The sequence below is a fragment of the Cyprinus carpio genome, chromosome A13 (assembly GCF_018340385.1).
Source record: "Cyprinus carpio isolate SPL01 chromosome A13, ASM1834038v1, whole genome shotgun sequence".
NCBI classification, from domain to species: Eukaryota; Metazoa; Chordata; class Actinopteri; order Cypriniformes; family Cyprinidae; genus Cyprinus; species Cyprinus carpio.
Window position 1 is genome coordinate 13,519,722 of NC_056584.1, and position 17,790 is coordinate 13,537,511.

The 17,790-nt window shown below is 33.9% G+C and overlaps 1 protein-coding gene across 2 annotated transcripts; it reads right to left on the reverse strand.

Moving 5' to 3' along the window:
- Positions 1 to 843: 843 nt before the first annotated feature.
- LOC109046762 (tetraspanin-15-like) lies at positions 844 to 17,253 on the reverse strand. Of its 2 annotated transcripts, none has more exons than XM_042768868.1 (8): positions 17,089 to 17,251; positions 12,337 to 12,522; positions 11,314 to 11,388; positions 10,628 to 10,723; positions 8,075 to 8,188; positions 4,820 to 4,870; positions 4,335 to 4,451; positions 844 to 2,232 (listed from the first exon to the last, which is right to left on the reverse strand). In XM_042768868.1, exons 1-8 carry the CDS (start codon positions 17,170 to 17,172, stop codon positions 2,071 to 2,073), a joined length of 885 nt encoding a protein of 294 aa, XP_042624802.1. In that variant the 5' UTR covers positions 17,173 to 17,251; the 3' UTR covers positions 844 to 2,070. The 2 variants fall into 2 exon arrangements, with proteins under 2 accessions (XP_042624802.1, XP_042624804.1); XM_042768870.1 differs by lacking the exon at positions 844 to 2,232 and adding an exon at positions 3,273 to 3,415 and having other exon boundaries at positions 17,089 to 17,253.
- Between the last annotated feature and the right edge of the window lie 537 nt (positions 17,254 to 17,790).

Consider the following 17,790-nt stretch of genomic DNA (forward strand, 5'->3'; position numbering starts at 1 on the left):
TATGCCTTCACTATATGGAGACCACTTACCTCCTGGGATGACACCGGACTTCATAAAAGTCTATTTTTTTTACTCTTTCACCCTCACTATAAAAGAAATATGAACCTTTGAGTTCCAGGCTGTAGTCAAGAGTTTTCCACTACCTTTTCTTAAAGCATACCTCCTCATAATGATCAGATCAGAACTTCTCCTACAATGGCTTGTGATTGCAGCAGCAGTCCTTTTTACAAACTAAAAATCAAGAGATTTTCACATTTTATAAGGTGCAGTGTTGAGATGACTACAAAAAAACTATTTGATTTCTTCCTATTTTGACATTCAGCAACATTTACTTTAAAAATACTTTTATGGTAAAACCAGTAAAGAGCTCAACTTGATTTTCTAGCCTATTAAGCAAAATAGAGAGAAATTACTGAGGAAGCTGTATTCTAAATTACTATATAAATAGGAGCTAAAGTACATTATTTATTTAGCTAAAGTACATTAAATTTATTTAAGGACATTGAATCTCTTTTAAAGACCAAACTGAACCTCCTTTTCATATTTGTAAAAGTTAGAGAAACTCAAACATACTTCATCAGAATATGTATAACTAGTTATTAGAGAAAAAACTAACAAATGTGATTTTTTTTAATCTTTGCCCAAAGCTGCACTTTTTAAAAGATATGAAGGAAACTGAACAAACAAGTAGATAAAACACAGATTGCCACATATTTGTGATACCAGATGATACCAGTCCATGTCTAAAGTGCAATATTCAGAGTGCCGCAGTCCCCCTGCAAACACAAAAACCAGCATGACAGAGAACAGACAAGAACATCCACTGAAGCAGCAGAACACAGCTCTGTAAACATCATTTATTCATTCATTCAGCAGGACACTCACTGTGTTCAGGGCAATACTCAAGCTTTAACAGTCAGGTCAATACATAGACAAAGAAATCACATAAAGACAGCAGAGAAATCCAAAGATAGACCAAAAAAAGAAAGAAAGAAAATAACAGAAAATGTTAAGGCTTAATATTATTATTCACTTCAACTTGTTTGTTTGCAATTATCTTTCAGTGAATAATGACATTGTACAGATGCAATATTTTGTGCATTTTACATAATAAACTGTGGCAAACTTTAAATAAATATGCCATTAGATAATTCTCCTGTCATTTAATGACAAGACACAAACATCTTATGTACTTGTTATAAAAACAGGACAAGATATGCAGTTTACTTGTTTTCATGTTTATAAAAATAATAATAATAATAATAACACAGCAGCCAACAGAATAGAGGAGAATATAAAAACCATCACCCTTTGGCAAAAAAGAAGGAAAAACATTTTAAAATATATAAATATGTACATGTACACTTGCAGCTTTGAACGAAATATGTTGAGTTTGAAAAAGAGTCTAGAAAAAATTAAAATATTATGAGAAGCACAACATAAATTATGGACAATAAAATTCACAGATTCACAGATTACAAAATAATCAGCTCATAATGAGCATTGTTTTATTTAAATTAAGAGGAACAGCCTCTGATTCAAGTAAAGATAAGTAAGTAAGTAAAACAATTATCAAAAAATTAAAAAATGTTTTACAGCAAATATGGTGAACTAATTCAAAACATAATTCATTACCTAAGACTTACAGGGTGCCAATTTTCCAAACAGGTTCCCCATTAAACAGAACTAAGCTGTGTAAAATCTAAAGGCATTTTGACGCTGTCGACATGACAGAAATGTGTGGCATATTTAGTGTACTGCTTCAGGTCTGATTTAGTAGAAAGATCCTGAGACAGAAGGTTAGTCCTAGCATTGGTAAATTTTGACACAAAAAACTACCCATTTTCAGCTGACAGATGAAATAATGAATCTTCAGAGTAACAGTGAAAACGATATTGACAGTACAAAAATAGCTTTCTTACATCAGTGAGTCTGTGGCTGATGTTACAAAAGTATAGCACAGGACAGTTGTGTTTTGCATTGCTACAAACAGTTCATTTCATCCACAGCATGTGATAGTAACTGTATAAACCTTTTTTATCCAATTTAAGGCTTGTTAGGAGATGGCACTCAGTCAATCAAAGGCATGCATTTGCAACATTTGGCCCACTTGCTTTGCTGCTTGGTCCCCTGGGGTCTGCCGTCCAGCAGACCATCCATATAGTGTCCATACTCCTCGATGGCATCTTCCACACGGGTGATATAAAGCCAGGTAAAGATCACACCAAAAAACTAAAAAGAAAAAAAACTTTTACTTCAGTACAATTTAATTGTATTCTGTGGAAAATGAAAAAATAAGATATTGGAGTTGTTTACTTTATGAATTGCAAGCACCTCACAGCATTACAGCTGGATTGAGATCTGGACTTTGACTTTGCCCTTTCATAACCTTCAACAGATTATCATTTTGCACAATTTGTTCAATTTGTTTAATGGTTGTCTGATGCACACTCTCATTAACTGCTGCCAGAGCTGCCTGCAAGTCTATTGATGGCACCCTGAGGTTCTTTGGGACTTCCTGTTTCATTTACTCTTGGGGTGAATTTGGTGAAATGGTCTGGCCTGGACATATTGCCAGTGGTTTGAAACAGTTTCCATTTGTTTTGTGTACAATGGAAAAGATTAAAAATGGGGTTTCAATCCCTTTTCAGGGATATCCTTCAACAGTCCTACTCTGAGGCTTAAGCGGCTCTTTTAGTCTTGATATAATTGTATCATGTACTTCAATGCTTATGACAAAACCAGACCAGTTTACTGAGGTTTATATAAGGTATGGGTTGCCAGGTCTACATAAGAAAACTAGCCCAATGTCCAGTCAAAAATACCCTAAAACTAGCCTATTGAGAAATGTTAAGAAATGTCTAATTTGCGCTTGTCTATATGGCAGCTTTGAATAGATGTCAGAATCGAGCTTTTAGATATAATTGCAGTGGTTTTACAGAATGATCCCATGTGACATGTGTCGTATACTTTAAGTGTCCTGGTGGTATACAATAGGGTTTGGTGAAAAACAACCTGAAATTTAATGAATTTAATGAAAATCCTGACCTTGGCAGACACATTCATGAGACTCTATTACTGCAGCAGTTCACTACGACTCAACCAGAAAAAGCACACAGTCAAGATTCATAAAAACTAGTTATTTTGTTCACGACAATCAGAGCTCCAGTCTGGAGGTATCTAACTCAGTGAAGAAAGCACAAAGAGAATTTTTTTTTTTTTATTTCTTGGCATTGTTTTTACCATGTCACATTTTTATTCATCTTGATTTCTCGCAACTTATGTACTTTTCCCTGGTGTGCCGCATCGGACCATTCTGTGATGCTTTTGCATCTTTTTTAAAAGCTTGATGCTGGACGCTATTCACTGCCATTGTATGGACAAGCACTTTTCTTTACATTTCTCCTTTTGTGGTCTGAAATACTAAAGAAAGGCACGGCATTAGAACAACACAAGGGTGAGTAAATGATGACTTAACTTTCATTTTTGTGTGAACTTTCCCTTTAATCTGCACACTTCATACTGCAGCCATACAATTTATTCAGTAATATAAATCTTGTAATAAACAACTGAGATGGTTCACAGTGTGGGCAGACTGACTAATGACTTTCCCCAACTGTGAATTGCCATTTACGGAAAAACTATGAAACTAATTATAAAAGCGCTTTGGTTTCAAGAATTTTATTGGAAAAAGAAAAGTCCCACCACTCCTTCCCGCTCGGCATAAACATATTTGCACACCCGCACACAAACAGCAGACTGAAAAACGTTCAGATGGAAACATTATAATCCAATATTATGTGAATGTTGAAGTCATTGCTGGCAGTGTTATATTAATGTCTATCTCAACAATACCTGTGCTTATTGCAGATAAAGCTTGATATCATCTGGCATCATTTCCTGTGAAACAGCCTACAGATAGGGACTGTCTGACCTAACAGAAACTTATCCCTGTTCCCAGAACCTCCAACATACTGGGGCCTTTAAAAGAATGAATTAAATCACTTTTGGTGTACATGTGCCTTCTGTGTGTTGGTGGGTTATTATCGAAGTTGCAGCATTATTGAAATGACTACATAATGGATTCAAAATCTATGTGATTATGATAACCTACACCTGTGACTTTGCAGTGGTGTTTTTCAGTGCATCAAGTCACCTCTTTAAGGGTTTTACAGCCAAAGAAAAATATACTTTTTGTTCTTGGCAAGCTTATAGACTTTTTAATTAAAAGTGATAAAAACATGTTTGTTTTATGTAAACATTATGTCATTTTATAATTAAAAAGACTTATGCAGACAATCTAAACTTTCTTCACTAAGAAGCATGAGTCTTACCTGAGGAACTAAGATGCCCAGAAGAAGTCCAGCCATTATTTTATAGTTGTCCATGAACCAAATGAAGACGGCATTCGTGCAACCACGGGTGTAGATCACATCTATATTTTCTAGCCTCTGTGGGGAAAGTTCAAGCAATAGAAATGAACTGCCATCACTGCATGTCTCATTAACATCCAGTGTTATAAAGTCACTCATTGAAAATGTATTGAGAAACAACTGGATGGCAGCTCATCATTCATCTGAGGTGCTGCATATCCTCACAGCTTGTTAAAATTCAAAGGAGGTTCTCATTGCTCTTCTCAGATGATCAGACCTTTGACCCCTCCAAATGACCGTATTTGTACCAGGTGGATCGACACAGGACACAAAAAACTTTTCAAATATCAGAATCCACTTATAAGCTACTTTAAATTTCTTCGTTCATGAAAGTGGATATAATTTAACAAAATATAGTCAGAAAGAGAGGTGGTCAGGGAACATACCTCTTTCTTCAGGGCCTCGTATCCACACATTGTATTAACAACTTCAGAAGGCTGTAATACACAAGGAAATGATTGTCTTAATATTTTCATACAGGTAAAACAGCTAAATGCATACAGTAATTAACCTATTTATCTTGTATTTCTCTCATTGACTGTGAGATTGTATTAAAGTACTGATTTGGCAAACAGCAAAACCTCTGGGAAAAGGACATTTAACATTCCCAACCTGCTGGATCATAGGTATGAAATTACACTTTGTGCGGATTAATAACTAGCCTACTCTCTACATAACAGGTTTCAGTAATAAGTTTTGATCCTCGTTTTGTCATTCTAAGTTACTGAGGTTTTAGTCTTAAACTTATGCATTGCTAATACTACTAAGCTTTAAGAATGAAGATAATATCATTCTGGGAGTAATTCTGTTTTCTTTTACTCATCTTAATGTCTTTCCAAATCCATAAGATGTTGGTTCATCTTTGAAACCCAAAAAAGATATTTTTAATGAAATGATTTCTAGCGCTCCACTGAAAGTCCAAGAAACTTCAGTCAATATGCTCTTTGTATGTGTGGTGATCAATGTTTATAAGTAAACAGAAGCTTAAATTAAATCTGTGCATCAAGTGATGGTGTCTCTTCAGAAGATTTGGCTTAAGCTGCTTGATTCATGTGGGTTTATTTCCTGATCTCTTTATGAACTTTTGGATGAGTCAAATTTTTGGTTGCATGAACTTTCAATGGAGGGACAGAAATCAGATTTCATTAAAATTATTATCATTTGTGATTCAAAGATTAAAAAAAGTCTTATGGGTTTGGAACTATATGGGGATGAGCAAATTATGGCAATTTGAATGTCTCTTTATATCAGTGTGGCATGCCCTCTTTAAAAAGATTCCATATATAGTTTCCAATGTAATATGTTTGTCAATGACAGGAACAATTTATATTTGGAAGACAAACATCAGTGGAAAACCAAACAAGACAAACTGTTAAGTGTAATGAGAATTCAAATCCTTTAAGATCAACAAATTTACCTCAAGGGGATGTAAAAATCTGGGTTACATTAGGCTAAATATTATTTCAAACAATATGTGATTTTTTAGTTTATATGAGGTTCACAAACAAAAAGGCAGATCAGTTATCAACATCTAGTTTCATTTGCAACAAGTGTATCTAATACGATAAGCACACACTGTTGCAACTTAGGCACCTTGAAGAAATTGAGTCAAAATGGCTGTGATAAGACCCTGTAGGCACCATGCCTTAAGATAATACTACATCACTTAGAAAAAATATACCAAATAAGAGATTATTGCTGTCTTTTATTTGGTTTGTTAAATGGTTAGCAGTACATATATTAAGAGAGAATCAAATGTTTTGATGAACTTTTTGATATCATTTAAAAAAACGCATTGTTTGTTGAATATGCTTGCAATTTATTTATTTATTTATTTTGAAAATGCATCTGCCAAAATATTCTACAATTTATTACTTCTTATACTGAGCCAGGTTAAGTGATGTAACATTTTATATATTGTAATCTGTCTTAGAACTTATCTCCATTATTGGCATTAATGCAGTGTCCTTAGATAAGATTGTGATATTTGATTTCAGACAAAATATTCTGATGTAATCTTCATATATAGAAATCAGCATTGCTTTGTCTTAGACTGAAGCAGTGATGAGGTAATGCTTGTCCACAGGTTATCTGCACACAGCTGGATGTTAGCAAACAGGCTCTGTGCTTTTTCCAAAACTAATGAAAAATGAATGCCCATTTTGACTGTAAGACCTGCTTTAGTATTGCGCTTAAGAGGACCCATTTTTCAACTGTCCTAAGCAACTCCAAAAATGGTCTCTTTTAATATTCAAGAAAATGTCATTTCAAGCTGGGTTTCAAGCTCTGGCTTGTGTTGAGAATGACAAGAAAATAAATGTGCAAGAAACTAACAAAAATAGATGGGATCTAATGGTGTTTGGAAACCAGCGTTCATCAGATGATCTCCTTTTGTGCTCCACAGAAGAAACAAAGTCACACAAGGTTTAAACGACATGAGGATGAGTAAATTATGACTGAATTATCAACATTATCAGGTCAACTATGCCTTCAGCTAACATAAGTCAGATCCCTTCCACCAGGAAGTGATAAGCAGCACAAATATTCCAGCCTAAAATGACATTCATGTAAGCAAACTCTCAATCCCTCACTGAGTGATGGCTAGCTCTAGCTCTTTATTTCCAACCTGTTAAGACGGCTTGTTCATGTTATTGCCACTTTGTAAATAATCAAGCTATTAATCAGTGCTTCATCAGAGCATGTTTTCGAAGGTCTGGTAGCCTTTTATAGACATACTACTTAAAATATAACACAGGAATATTCACTTTTAACCGTTATAGATTTCAAAAAGGTACACAACAGGATCAAGAGCTCAACGTTTCCATAAATGAACAAAAATAAAGCAAAGCAACTGGGTATTATGAAAACTAGAAATCCTGAGCAGAAAACATTTTATGCATCATTTCAAAAATATGATGTGTGGGCAAAGTTCTTTTCCAATTCACTGGATGTAGTGCCATTGTTTTTGCACCTGTAAAATTCAGAATGTGCCAGTTAATTGTGAAAATGAAAGCAGATATGCGCAGAGCATGGGACAAAACAAAACTAACAAAGGAATGCCGAAACACACAAAGTGACCATTTTTTATGCTTTTCATCTGCCCACATTTATCAATTTACGTCTCCTTTCAAGTGAGCAAACAGTAACCTCATAAAAGACTCAATCACAAAAGCAATAAATGCTATTGTTTCCCATCAAGTGAACCAGGGCTGATCAAAATGGAGAATTTTTTAGAAGTAGAAGTATTTGCTCCCATTCAATTTATGAGTTAACACTTTTAAAGCACTTAAAATGGCTAGGATTATAAACAGAAGGTCTGTTTATTAGGTTGACAGTTGACAGCAACAACTATGCCAAAGTTTACAGACAAGACTGTACAGCAATATTTGTTTAATTTAATGAGTCCTTGCTGAATAAAACTATTAATTTCTTTAAAAAAAACAAAAAAAACAAACAAACAAAAACCCCTTATTGGTTCCAATCTTCTGAATGGTATTGTGCATGTGCTTTATGACGAACTGGAGTCAAATAAATGTGACTCTTTTCTGTGTTAAACAGCAAACATAAAATAATGAGTGGTGTGTGTGTGTGTGTGTGTGTTCACACAGCAAGACGAATGAAAAAAATATTCATAGACAAACCTTGCTCAGACAACAGGTGTAAGGCACTGCACACGCTAGTGGACCAGGAGCAGAGCAGTTATGATACATGTTCACCTTCCAGTCTGAAAAGTCGGTTCCCCCGCAACATTTGAACTGGAGAAACAACAATCAAAGCATTAAAAATCGCTTATAAATCAAATTATCAGCACAGGTTCAGAGGAATGCCACTATTACTTGATAAAGCTGGTAGTTTTCTCATCTGGCACCGCAAAAGATGATAGCACATAGTGGTTCGACAGTGATGTACAAGACTACTAGAAGAATATTTATATTTTAAAAACAACATTTGGGTAATGTGCAAATGGTTGGATATGAGTTGAATCTGCTAGCGTGTCATCAGCTAAATTGCACCTAGGTTGACAGTACATTAAACATGAGAGGTGAAAAGAACAATCTGACCTGCTCTGTATTCATTTCTTGAGCCAAAACTTTCAGAAGACAAGCATGAATAAATAATATAGGCTGTCTTCTCTCAATGAATGACTCGATTCATATTCCAGCCCCTTAGCTCATTTAAATGGCAGTGAATAACATTAGAGGTAATTACTTAAGGAATAGCTTGATTCTCTTATAAGAAACATATCTCATACTGATGTACAAGAATTATATGACAATCAGCTTAAGGAAAACAAAGAGCATAATTGTTTGATGATATCCAGACAGAAACTAACGCAGCGTGGGATGTCGGTCACAAAATGAATAAATGAGGAATGAGCAAGACCACTGGGAATGAAGCCACTGGACACAGCAGCCAGAGAGAACTTGCTCAGTTGGAACGTATTTCAATGTTGCCCGATACAGACAATACTTGATCCACGAAAATTAGTGTGTATAAAGTAGAAACTACGCCAGCAATGACTTAAGCTTTTCACTGCTTATTTTAGCCAAATTTTGTGATGAACTGAGGGGGTGCAAAATGACTGTCAAGTTTCTTTTTCTCTCTCTAAATCTTGTCAATTGATATTCAGATGCAGACTTGATCCCTGTGATGTTTTCATTGGCCTTCAGATTGAACACATATTCCCTCTATGATTTGAAATCTTATTCATCATTATAATTATCCTGTGAAGCAGAAACAAATAGCCACTGTGTCATGTTGAGCTTATCGGAATACTGTTTGACATTAGAATATTAGGTGTTGATTTTTAAGGAATAGTAAAAGGAGGAATAAAAAAAACCATTCAAACCACAATGAAAGACTGCTGTGACAGGCACAGAAGGTGGTTTAACCAGAAAAATAATCCTTTTATCTTAACAATGGACCAAATGGAATGTGCTAAGCCTTTTGCTTTCGACCATCACAGTGTGAGGAATGATTACTTTAAATTGACTGTTCTTAGAGGCACAGCTCTAGTTAGTTTCAAGTCAAGTCAAAAAGGATCTTTGTAAATAAAATGAAATTGCTGTAATATTTCCGTACATAACTGAGCACTGCCGAAACAGCTGGCTGTAATCACTCATATTAAACAGGTACATGCAGATGCTCAGGGTGAGGTTGTGCAGCTGGTGGACTGGTACAGAGTCATTCTGTTAATTCTGAATGCACTCAATGAATTGTTGTTACCTAATTAATGGTCATAAAAAAGCACATTTGAATTGAGTTTCATCTGAATATAGGGCCTTTTTTCATGGAAAACACAGACTGAATTGCATTATCCAGTCATTAAAACAGAATTTATTAAGCAGAAAGTCATGGAATTTGAAAAATAATAAGTCGTTGATGCTCATGGTTTTTTCAGCATCTACTGACTATATGAGGACATTCACATGAACTTCCTCTCCAGAGATGTTCTGAGATTTAATTTCACTAACATTTCACTTGATAAAAACTATCTGCAAAAAAATTTTCTCTAAAAGGTCTTCATTATAAACTGCAAAAATAAAAGTTCTGTTTAACCTGAAAAATGATGGCAGAATTATAAAGACAAAACCCTGTTTCGCAGTCCTTTATTTAAAAAAACAAACAAACAAACAAAAAAAACATTGTTTGTTGAAAAAAGGAACCATTCTATTTTCCTTTTTTTACAATCTTTAAAAGATCGATTAATAATTTTTTTTACAATAAATTTGCATTACATTATACATTTGTATTAAATGTCTTAAAACAATCTAGAAAAATTAAATAGAATTTCATTTAGAATTTCATATGGCATTATTATTGTATTTTAATAAATTAATATATAATACATAATACTAAATTATTAAATTTAAATGATTACACATGCTTTTTAATGATAAAAAATAAAAATATTTGTTAAAAAAAAAAGAAGAAGAAGAATTTCACAGGACCCTAGGCTTGCCAGTTTCTTTTATTTTCAGCAACAATTAAAGAAATTTTAGTTTGAAATTCAACTAATTTTAAACAGAATGGGCTCACCAATAGCAATGCACAGTGAATGCATGCAGAGAGGTCTGGGCTTTCATAGTTTCTTAATGTGAAACTTTGTTGACAGATCAAGTTCAAAGATACCTTTAGTGTAAAGTCAGCATATTAAATCTGTGCCTTTCATGTGTCCATGACAAATCTCTTACCGTCTTCTGAACAAAGTCCATGATGTTTTTGAAATCCAGGTCATCATAGTAATTGACCATGCCTTTACGGATGTTTTTGTTGAGAAGGTCCTCTGTCTGTTGGACAAAGGAATGTCAGTGTTATAACAGGAATGTTTTGTTTTTGCAACAAAATGTATGATTTACTTTAACACGGAATGTTGAACCTTCGTTGTTCCTTTTATTTCTTTTGAAGCAGTTAGAAATAAAGTTAAAAAAAACTATAATATCTGAGGACTGGTGCAATTCGTTTCTTAAAAAATATGATTGAAATTAAGTTCATATAAAGATGGTAATTATGGTCTGGCATCAAAATTATTTTGTTAATGATTGTTGAAGTGTCAAAAACCCAAAGAAATTTCCAAATTCAAAACGGTCATGCCCCAGCAGCCATGTAACAATTACTCATAATTATCATTTTCAAATTAGCATTGATCCCATTAGCCCAATGAAATGAATAACAAAGAAACTGCCAAAAATTCCCTGGATAATGACTATAAAATACTGCAATACTGAATTCTGTACACTATGTATACATTTCTTTTTGTGACCCATGTCACAGTCTGCCAGACAGCAGAATTTACATAAAAAAACCTGTCTTATTATAAAGAAAGGGATTTGTCAAGAACATTTTACATGCAACAAGAAAGGAAATAAAATGACTGTACCTGTCTTCTAAAGATCAAAGCAAGAATCCCACTGGCGAGCTCCAAAATGAGACAGACAGCCAGCATGTAAAGAAACTGCAAGGCAACAGTAAACAGTGGATCTCAAGTGAAACAGAAACAAACATTACTCAGAAACAAATGAAACCGTCACACGCCTCAACTTCTGCCCTATGTGGGCAGTGAGTCTGTCTATGCGTGTACAGCACCCAGTGACTTTTTCACAAGGCAGATGGACCAGTAAATACAAATAGCTCATAACATGATTCTATTCCCATCAGCTTGTTCTCTAGCTAGTGTGTGATTGGGGAGTTGTTTTAACAGAGAAATCAGAAACAGGATGCACTCTTAATATTGTTTGTCATTTTCAGCACTGTCGGTTATTGCACTTTAAGAAACTAATATGCTGATGGCTCTGTTTTCACCATGTGATCTTTAGGCAAATGAGAGTGGTAATTTTCATATTGGGTTTGACTGGTATTTCAGTCTGCAAAGTTCATGTTATTCTCCATCAGGTGAACTGATGTTTGACGTATCAGATTCAAATCATTCCTTTATTCAAACTGATAAATGACTCATCCCATTACTTAAGAGATTTAAGTAAGAATGTTTTCATCTTTCTACTGTTGACTCCCTTTCAACCTCTATTCTTTTTTTGGAACACAAAGAAGATATTTTGAAAAACTGTTTTGTCCATATAATGATAGTAAGTGGGGAACATAACAACATCAGGCATTGACTTTTAAATGTATGGACTAAAACTAAATATTTCTTGCTCCCCTGAAAAACTAAAGTCATACAGGTTTGGAACAACATGAAAGGGTGAATAAATAATGACACGATTTTCATTTTTGGGTGAAATGTCTCTTTGTGCTAATGTTATGTTAGCTTCCTTCAAAAAGCATCATTATAAAGAATATAATATAAAGTGTTGTGCACAGAAAATCAATATGGTTTGCATAACAAGTGATGTGCTGAAGAAGGCCCTACTATACACAAGAGTCTGATGGAAAAATAAAAACTTACCACTTTGAGAAGGCACAAGTTGTCTCTGAGAGATGCCAGAACGCCGATGAAGGAGACGATGAACATGATCACACCAAGCACAATGAGGATAATGGCAGGAGCCAGGAATACTCCTTCCAGCGTTTTGTACTGTTGCCTCTCCACCTCCGCATAAATGCCGATGGCCAAAATAAAGCCCCCTATCAGCTAAAACAAATCACACAAATCAGACATTTGGATTTAATGCAAAATTACATTACAGATGGGATGAATATCACTATTTTACTGATATTAGTGCCTTTAAAAAAGCACGTGGGTTAAAAACAACACAAAAGAGTACATCAAATATGTTTAGTCACATTCAGGGCCTCAACAAACCACATTACTGAATCTAGGAGTATATTCTTCGGTATGTTTTTTATATTTAAAGGTATTATGATTCAAACAAGAGCAAAGTAGAGCTATGTGAAACCTCCTGAGTTAATGTATTCTAACCTTGAATCTTAATGGTGCCAGATGCACCGAGTGTGATTTCCATTTGGATAAATTCTACATGATTATCATACTCTACTGATCGGAGCTGTGGTTAACTAATTGAAGAATTCAAGCATGTGGTGTGAACCCCAAAGCATCTCTGTGTCACAATGAAAAGTAGTATAAGGTCGATCTAGGAGAAGCACATTCAGTTGAAGTTGTTCAAAACAGACATAGAACAGCAAATGCACTTCTGTAACTCTGAGAAACAAACACTGAGCTCCAGTGACATGGTTTAATGGCATAATCAAATAATAACCATCATAATGCTGTCCTGGTAATTGCAGTAAAACCACTCCACATCTGTTAACTCACTCTGTGTGTGTGTGCGTGTGCGTGTGTGTGTGTGTGTGTGTGTGTGTGTGTGTGTGTGTGTGTGTGTGTGTGTGTGAACATGTCAGTGTGCATATGGGCTTTACAACACATTTGTTGTACTAATGCATTCCTTTCTTATTCAACATCACACCAGCATGTATTCTGTATGGATAAGTTTGAATCTTTTTCATCAAATGAACAGAGGCATCATTGGTATGTACTGGGTTGTTTTTCATAGTTTGAAATGTTTTTCATACTTCCTCAAAAGCATTCAGATGAAAAAATTATTGTCAATGCATAAATAAAACAAAGTAAATATTATAAACTCAAATAGTGTGTAAATCACAAATCTTTCTACAATTATACTGTACTATTCAACAGTGACATCAGTGGGTCAAGTTTCAGAGGGAATCCGCTCAACTGTATGAATGTGAGGGGGTGCAAACAGGTCAAACTGGTGGAAATGAATGAACTAATTACTGAGTAAACAACTCGCCTATTCATACCGCTTTTAGTCTCGTCCAAATTGAAATGAAGTTGAAACATGAAATAAGCTGTGGGTGATCAGGATTTAATGAAGATCTTTTCAGTTCAGTTAAATTAAAGGTCCACCTCCGTATCTACCATCAGCATTAGTTTACTGAGGGTTTGTGGACTAATGGGCTAAAAAAAGAAGGTGGCTATTCATATCAGTTAACAACAGGTAGTAGTGTTTAAGATAAACAAATGTGTGTTACTGTATTTATTTTTTATTATGAAGCAATATAAAACTATTAACATATAATTAAATGTTTACTTACACTACCACATAAATTGTTAAAAATGTTTTTGAAGGAAGTCTTTTATGCTGTGCGTTAATTTGATCAAAAATAAAACCCATAATATTGAAAAATATTATTACAATTTAAAATATCTGTAATGTATTTTAATATATTTTAAAATGTAATTTATTCCTGTGACAGAAAAGCTGAATTTTCAGCATCATTACTAATCATTCTAATATGCTGATTCGCTGCTCACTAAACTTCTTATTATTATCAGTGTTGAAAACATTTGTGCTGCCTAATATTTTAAATGTCTTTACTGTCACTTTTAAAATTAATTTCTCTTTGCTTAAAAAGGCTAATTTATTTAAAAAAAAAAAGTCTTACTGATCCCAGACTTTTGAACAGTAGGGTAAGTTATTGAAAATTTGATGTGAATTGATCTTAATCATTTTACAAACATATAAAACAACATGGTAGCATTGATTAACCCAGATGTGTAAATGAAACAAGAATTTACTAACTAACTAACTAAAAAAAATGAAGAGAATCAAAGCAAAAAGATGCAAAGTCCCCTCTGCATTTCAGAAGACCAACAAACATTATAATGTTTTTTAGTCTGATATATTTTTATATTTATTAGTTAAAACATAAATGACAACAACTTATTCCTTAAAATATTGAAAGAATGGGGGGGGGGCATAAAGACTGACGGCATAAAGGCTGATGGAGTCCGAGACCACCATCACCTCATTTCAACAAAAATTCTCTTGGGTTGAACAAAACCTCTAGCAAATATATACAATTCAAAACTATTTCCAAACATACAAAACTGCAATTAAGCCAATCTGTATAGTTAGCACAAGTCAAGCAAGGTGTAAGCATTACAAAAAATAAGACACAGTGCACTTTAGAATTCCTTTTACCAATCAACATGAGTGCACATTAATCAACAGAGAAGGTAAGAACAGATGTACTCCCTTGCCTTCGTGAGCAGAATAGCCATCCACACATAACAATTCACACTTGCAGCCCTGTCTGAGGCACGTGCACCAGGTCTCTTGTGAAACCTGTGATGAAAGCAGCACAAAGTGTGCACTAGGTCAGCCAGCACTGTAATACTGGTACCAATGGGCCACCAAGAGCCTCGGCTGGTGGCATAATGGCCTGAAATGGGGTCCTATGGGCCCATTACTTATGCTGTCAGTGTGATGGGCTCAACATGTGCAGACATGTGCAACATGAAATGCTACAGGCTGCACCATTGTGTTTCTCTTCCTGTTTTCTGCCAAAAGCAAGAAAACAGTAAGAGAAACACTAAGGTGCAGCCTGTAGCATTTTAAACCTCAGCTTTGACACCAATCTTTTACTCACAATAATCTTTTTCAAATGTCAATAACGTTATTTGCATATATAAAACAGTATAAATTATACACACAATTGTAAAACGTATATAAACAATTATTATGAGAGTTTATGCAAAGATGATGTAAAATAATTTAAACAATAGGAAACTCAGTCTAGTGAATAAATAACATCAAATGTGGAGAATAGAAACAAATGGGGACAGAACATTAAAACGAATAATAAAACAAACATTGCATTGTAATTATAATCAGGATTTCCATTTAGAATTTTAATCAGATATGAGTTTGAACTGTCAAAGGAATTTAAAACTGCAAATAGCAGGTCTTATATAACCCCAAATGACTTTCTAGTTTATTTCTGGTAAGTCACAGGCTGACAACAGTAAACAAGAGTATTAGGTTACTTGAAAACTAAAATAGAGAAATACATGCTTGAAAATAATGTTTTGAATTAAAGGCCCTGGAATATTCACTAATGACTTAAAGTACAGTAAAGTACAGTACAATTATATATATATGTGTGTCGAGAGAGAGAGAGAAAGAGTTGTGCATCCATAATATTATATGTTTTCTTCAATACTATATTTACCTTTTACAAAACCTAAAAATAACACCCATAAATGGTATATTTAAAAGTAAATATTAGCACGTAAAGTGAACATATTGGTAACTCTGGAAAGGACACTGCTACAGTGACAGTTTGGTACCTTTTTTTCTTTTTTCTGAGAGTGTAGCACTATGAGTTTGATATTATAATCTTAATGTATAAACCATACTCAGAGGATTTAGCCTAATTTAATTTCAGGGCCAATCAAACTACACTTGCCTCATGAATTTATTGTAATCCTGGGTTCAAAACAAGCTTTACCTTATAAATGCAGGTCTTATAAATAGCAAACAAACTTTATACTTAAGACAAAAGAAGAAAGAATCTGTTCATGAAGATGGAAGGAAGTTCTCATTTGGTAAATTTTTAACAAATATTGAACAATGCATGTTGCTTATCTTGAGCTGAGTAATAATGATTATGTGCAAATGAAATATGAGCGATGGTTTTAATGACCTTTGACTCCATGCTTGATAAGGGTCAGATGTTTTCTTAAAGGGTAAAACTTTGCACAGTATGACCACATTCAGTATTTTGGTCATATGATAATCATGCAATCAATAAAAGAAGCAAAATAAGCACAAACCACTAAAAAAAGTCAGTTTCAGTTTCTATCTGCTACTTTTTAAAAATAGTGCTATTTATTTATTTATACTTTTGATTTTTGTACAAATGAACACATACATTTAACCAGAAAATTGTTGCTATTTAAAGTGTTATATAGCCTATAGCCTACCTATAATTTACAATTTTCACTTAATATTTTCTACAGCGACGTCTGATATTTTTTAATAAATCAATGGATAAACAATTAAAAGTATCATAAATACATCTAATATGTTCAACAGCAAGGTACTCTACTAAGCAGCTCGATAATTCAGAGAGTAATAACAAACCCCTAATGCAACAGACGAATCATTCGAGGAGGAGGGTGGGGTCAAGAGCACTGGAACAGGTAATAATAACTGGTGATATTATAACATAATAAATATATATATATATACACATATAAACATGAACTCAAATGTTACTGCTAGTAGACTTTTGATATTCAAATTTATTATTTGTTTTCTCTGTTCCTTCCGACTTTTTACACCGCACTTGTGTAGCTAACGTACATTTGCTGACTTAACACTACAGACTACAACCCCGATTTATTACATATAATAAAAACAATCAAACTCACCCAGAAAATTGTTGCATATACGATCAAGCAGAACTTGAGAAAGAGGTACGAGCACCTGTCGCAATATCGGACTTCACTGGACATGTTAAAAACGTATAAATGATATGAAATATCACGTATATAACGTTCGCGTAGACACTTCCTGGTTTGTTTGTGTCGTCTACCTGAGTGAGCACAGCACGCGCATCATTATCACACAGGCCAATATGAATCACAATGTTTTGATTGATGGGTGGTTTGTCCAATGAGAGAGCGGGACTCACAACCGTTGTTTAGTACTTATATTTAAGGAGAGTTTATGGTTTTAGAGATCATATTTTTGAGGTACATTATTTTTTGATTTAACATTACAATTAACACGAAAATGTTATATATTATTGTTACATATTAATGGTATATAAAGATACTGAATATAATAAAACATTAACATTTTTATTATTCATTAATAGATTTATATATCTAAATAGGCCTGGATTTTAAATGATTTAACCTCTTTTTTGACTGTTGACAGCGTCCTATTCTTCCTTTATCCATTTTCTGGCTTTCTACCCTGCCACTGGATACAGATTTAACCCATAAACACTTGGAAGAAATACATTTATATTATATATATATATATATATATATATATATATATATATATATATATATATATATATATATATATATATATATATATATATATGTGTGTGTGTGTGTGTG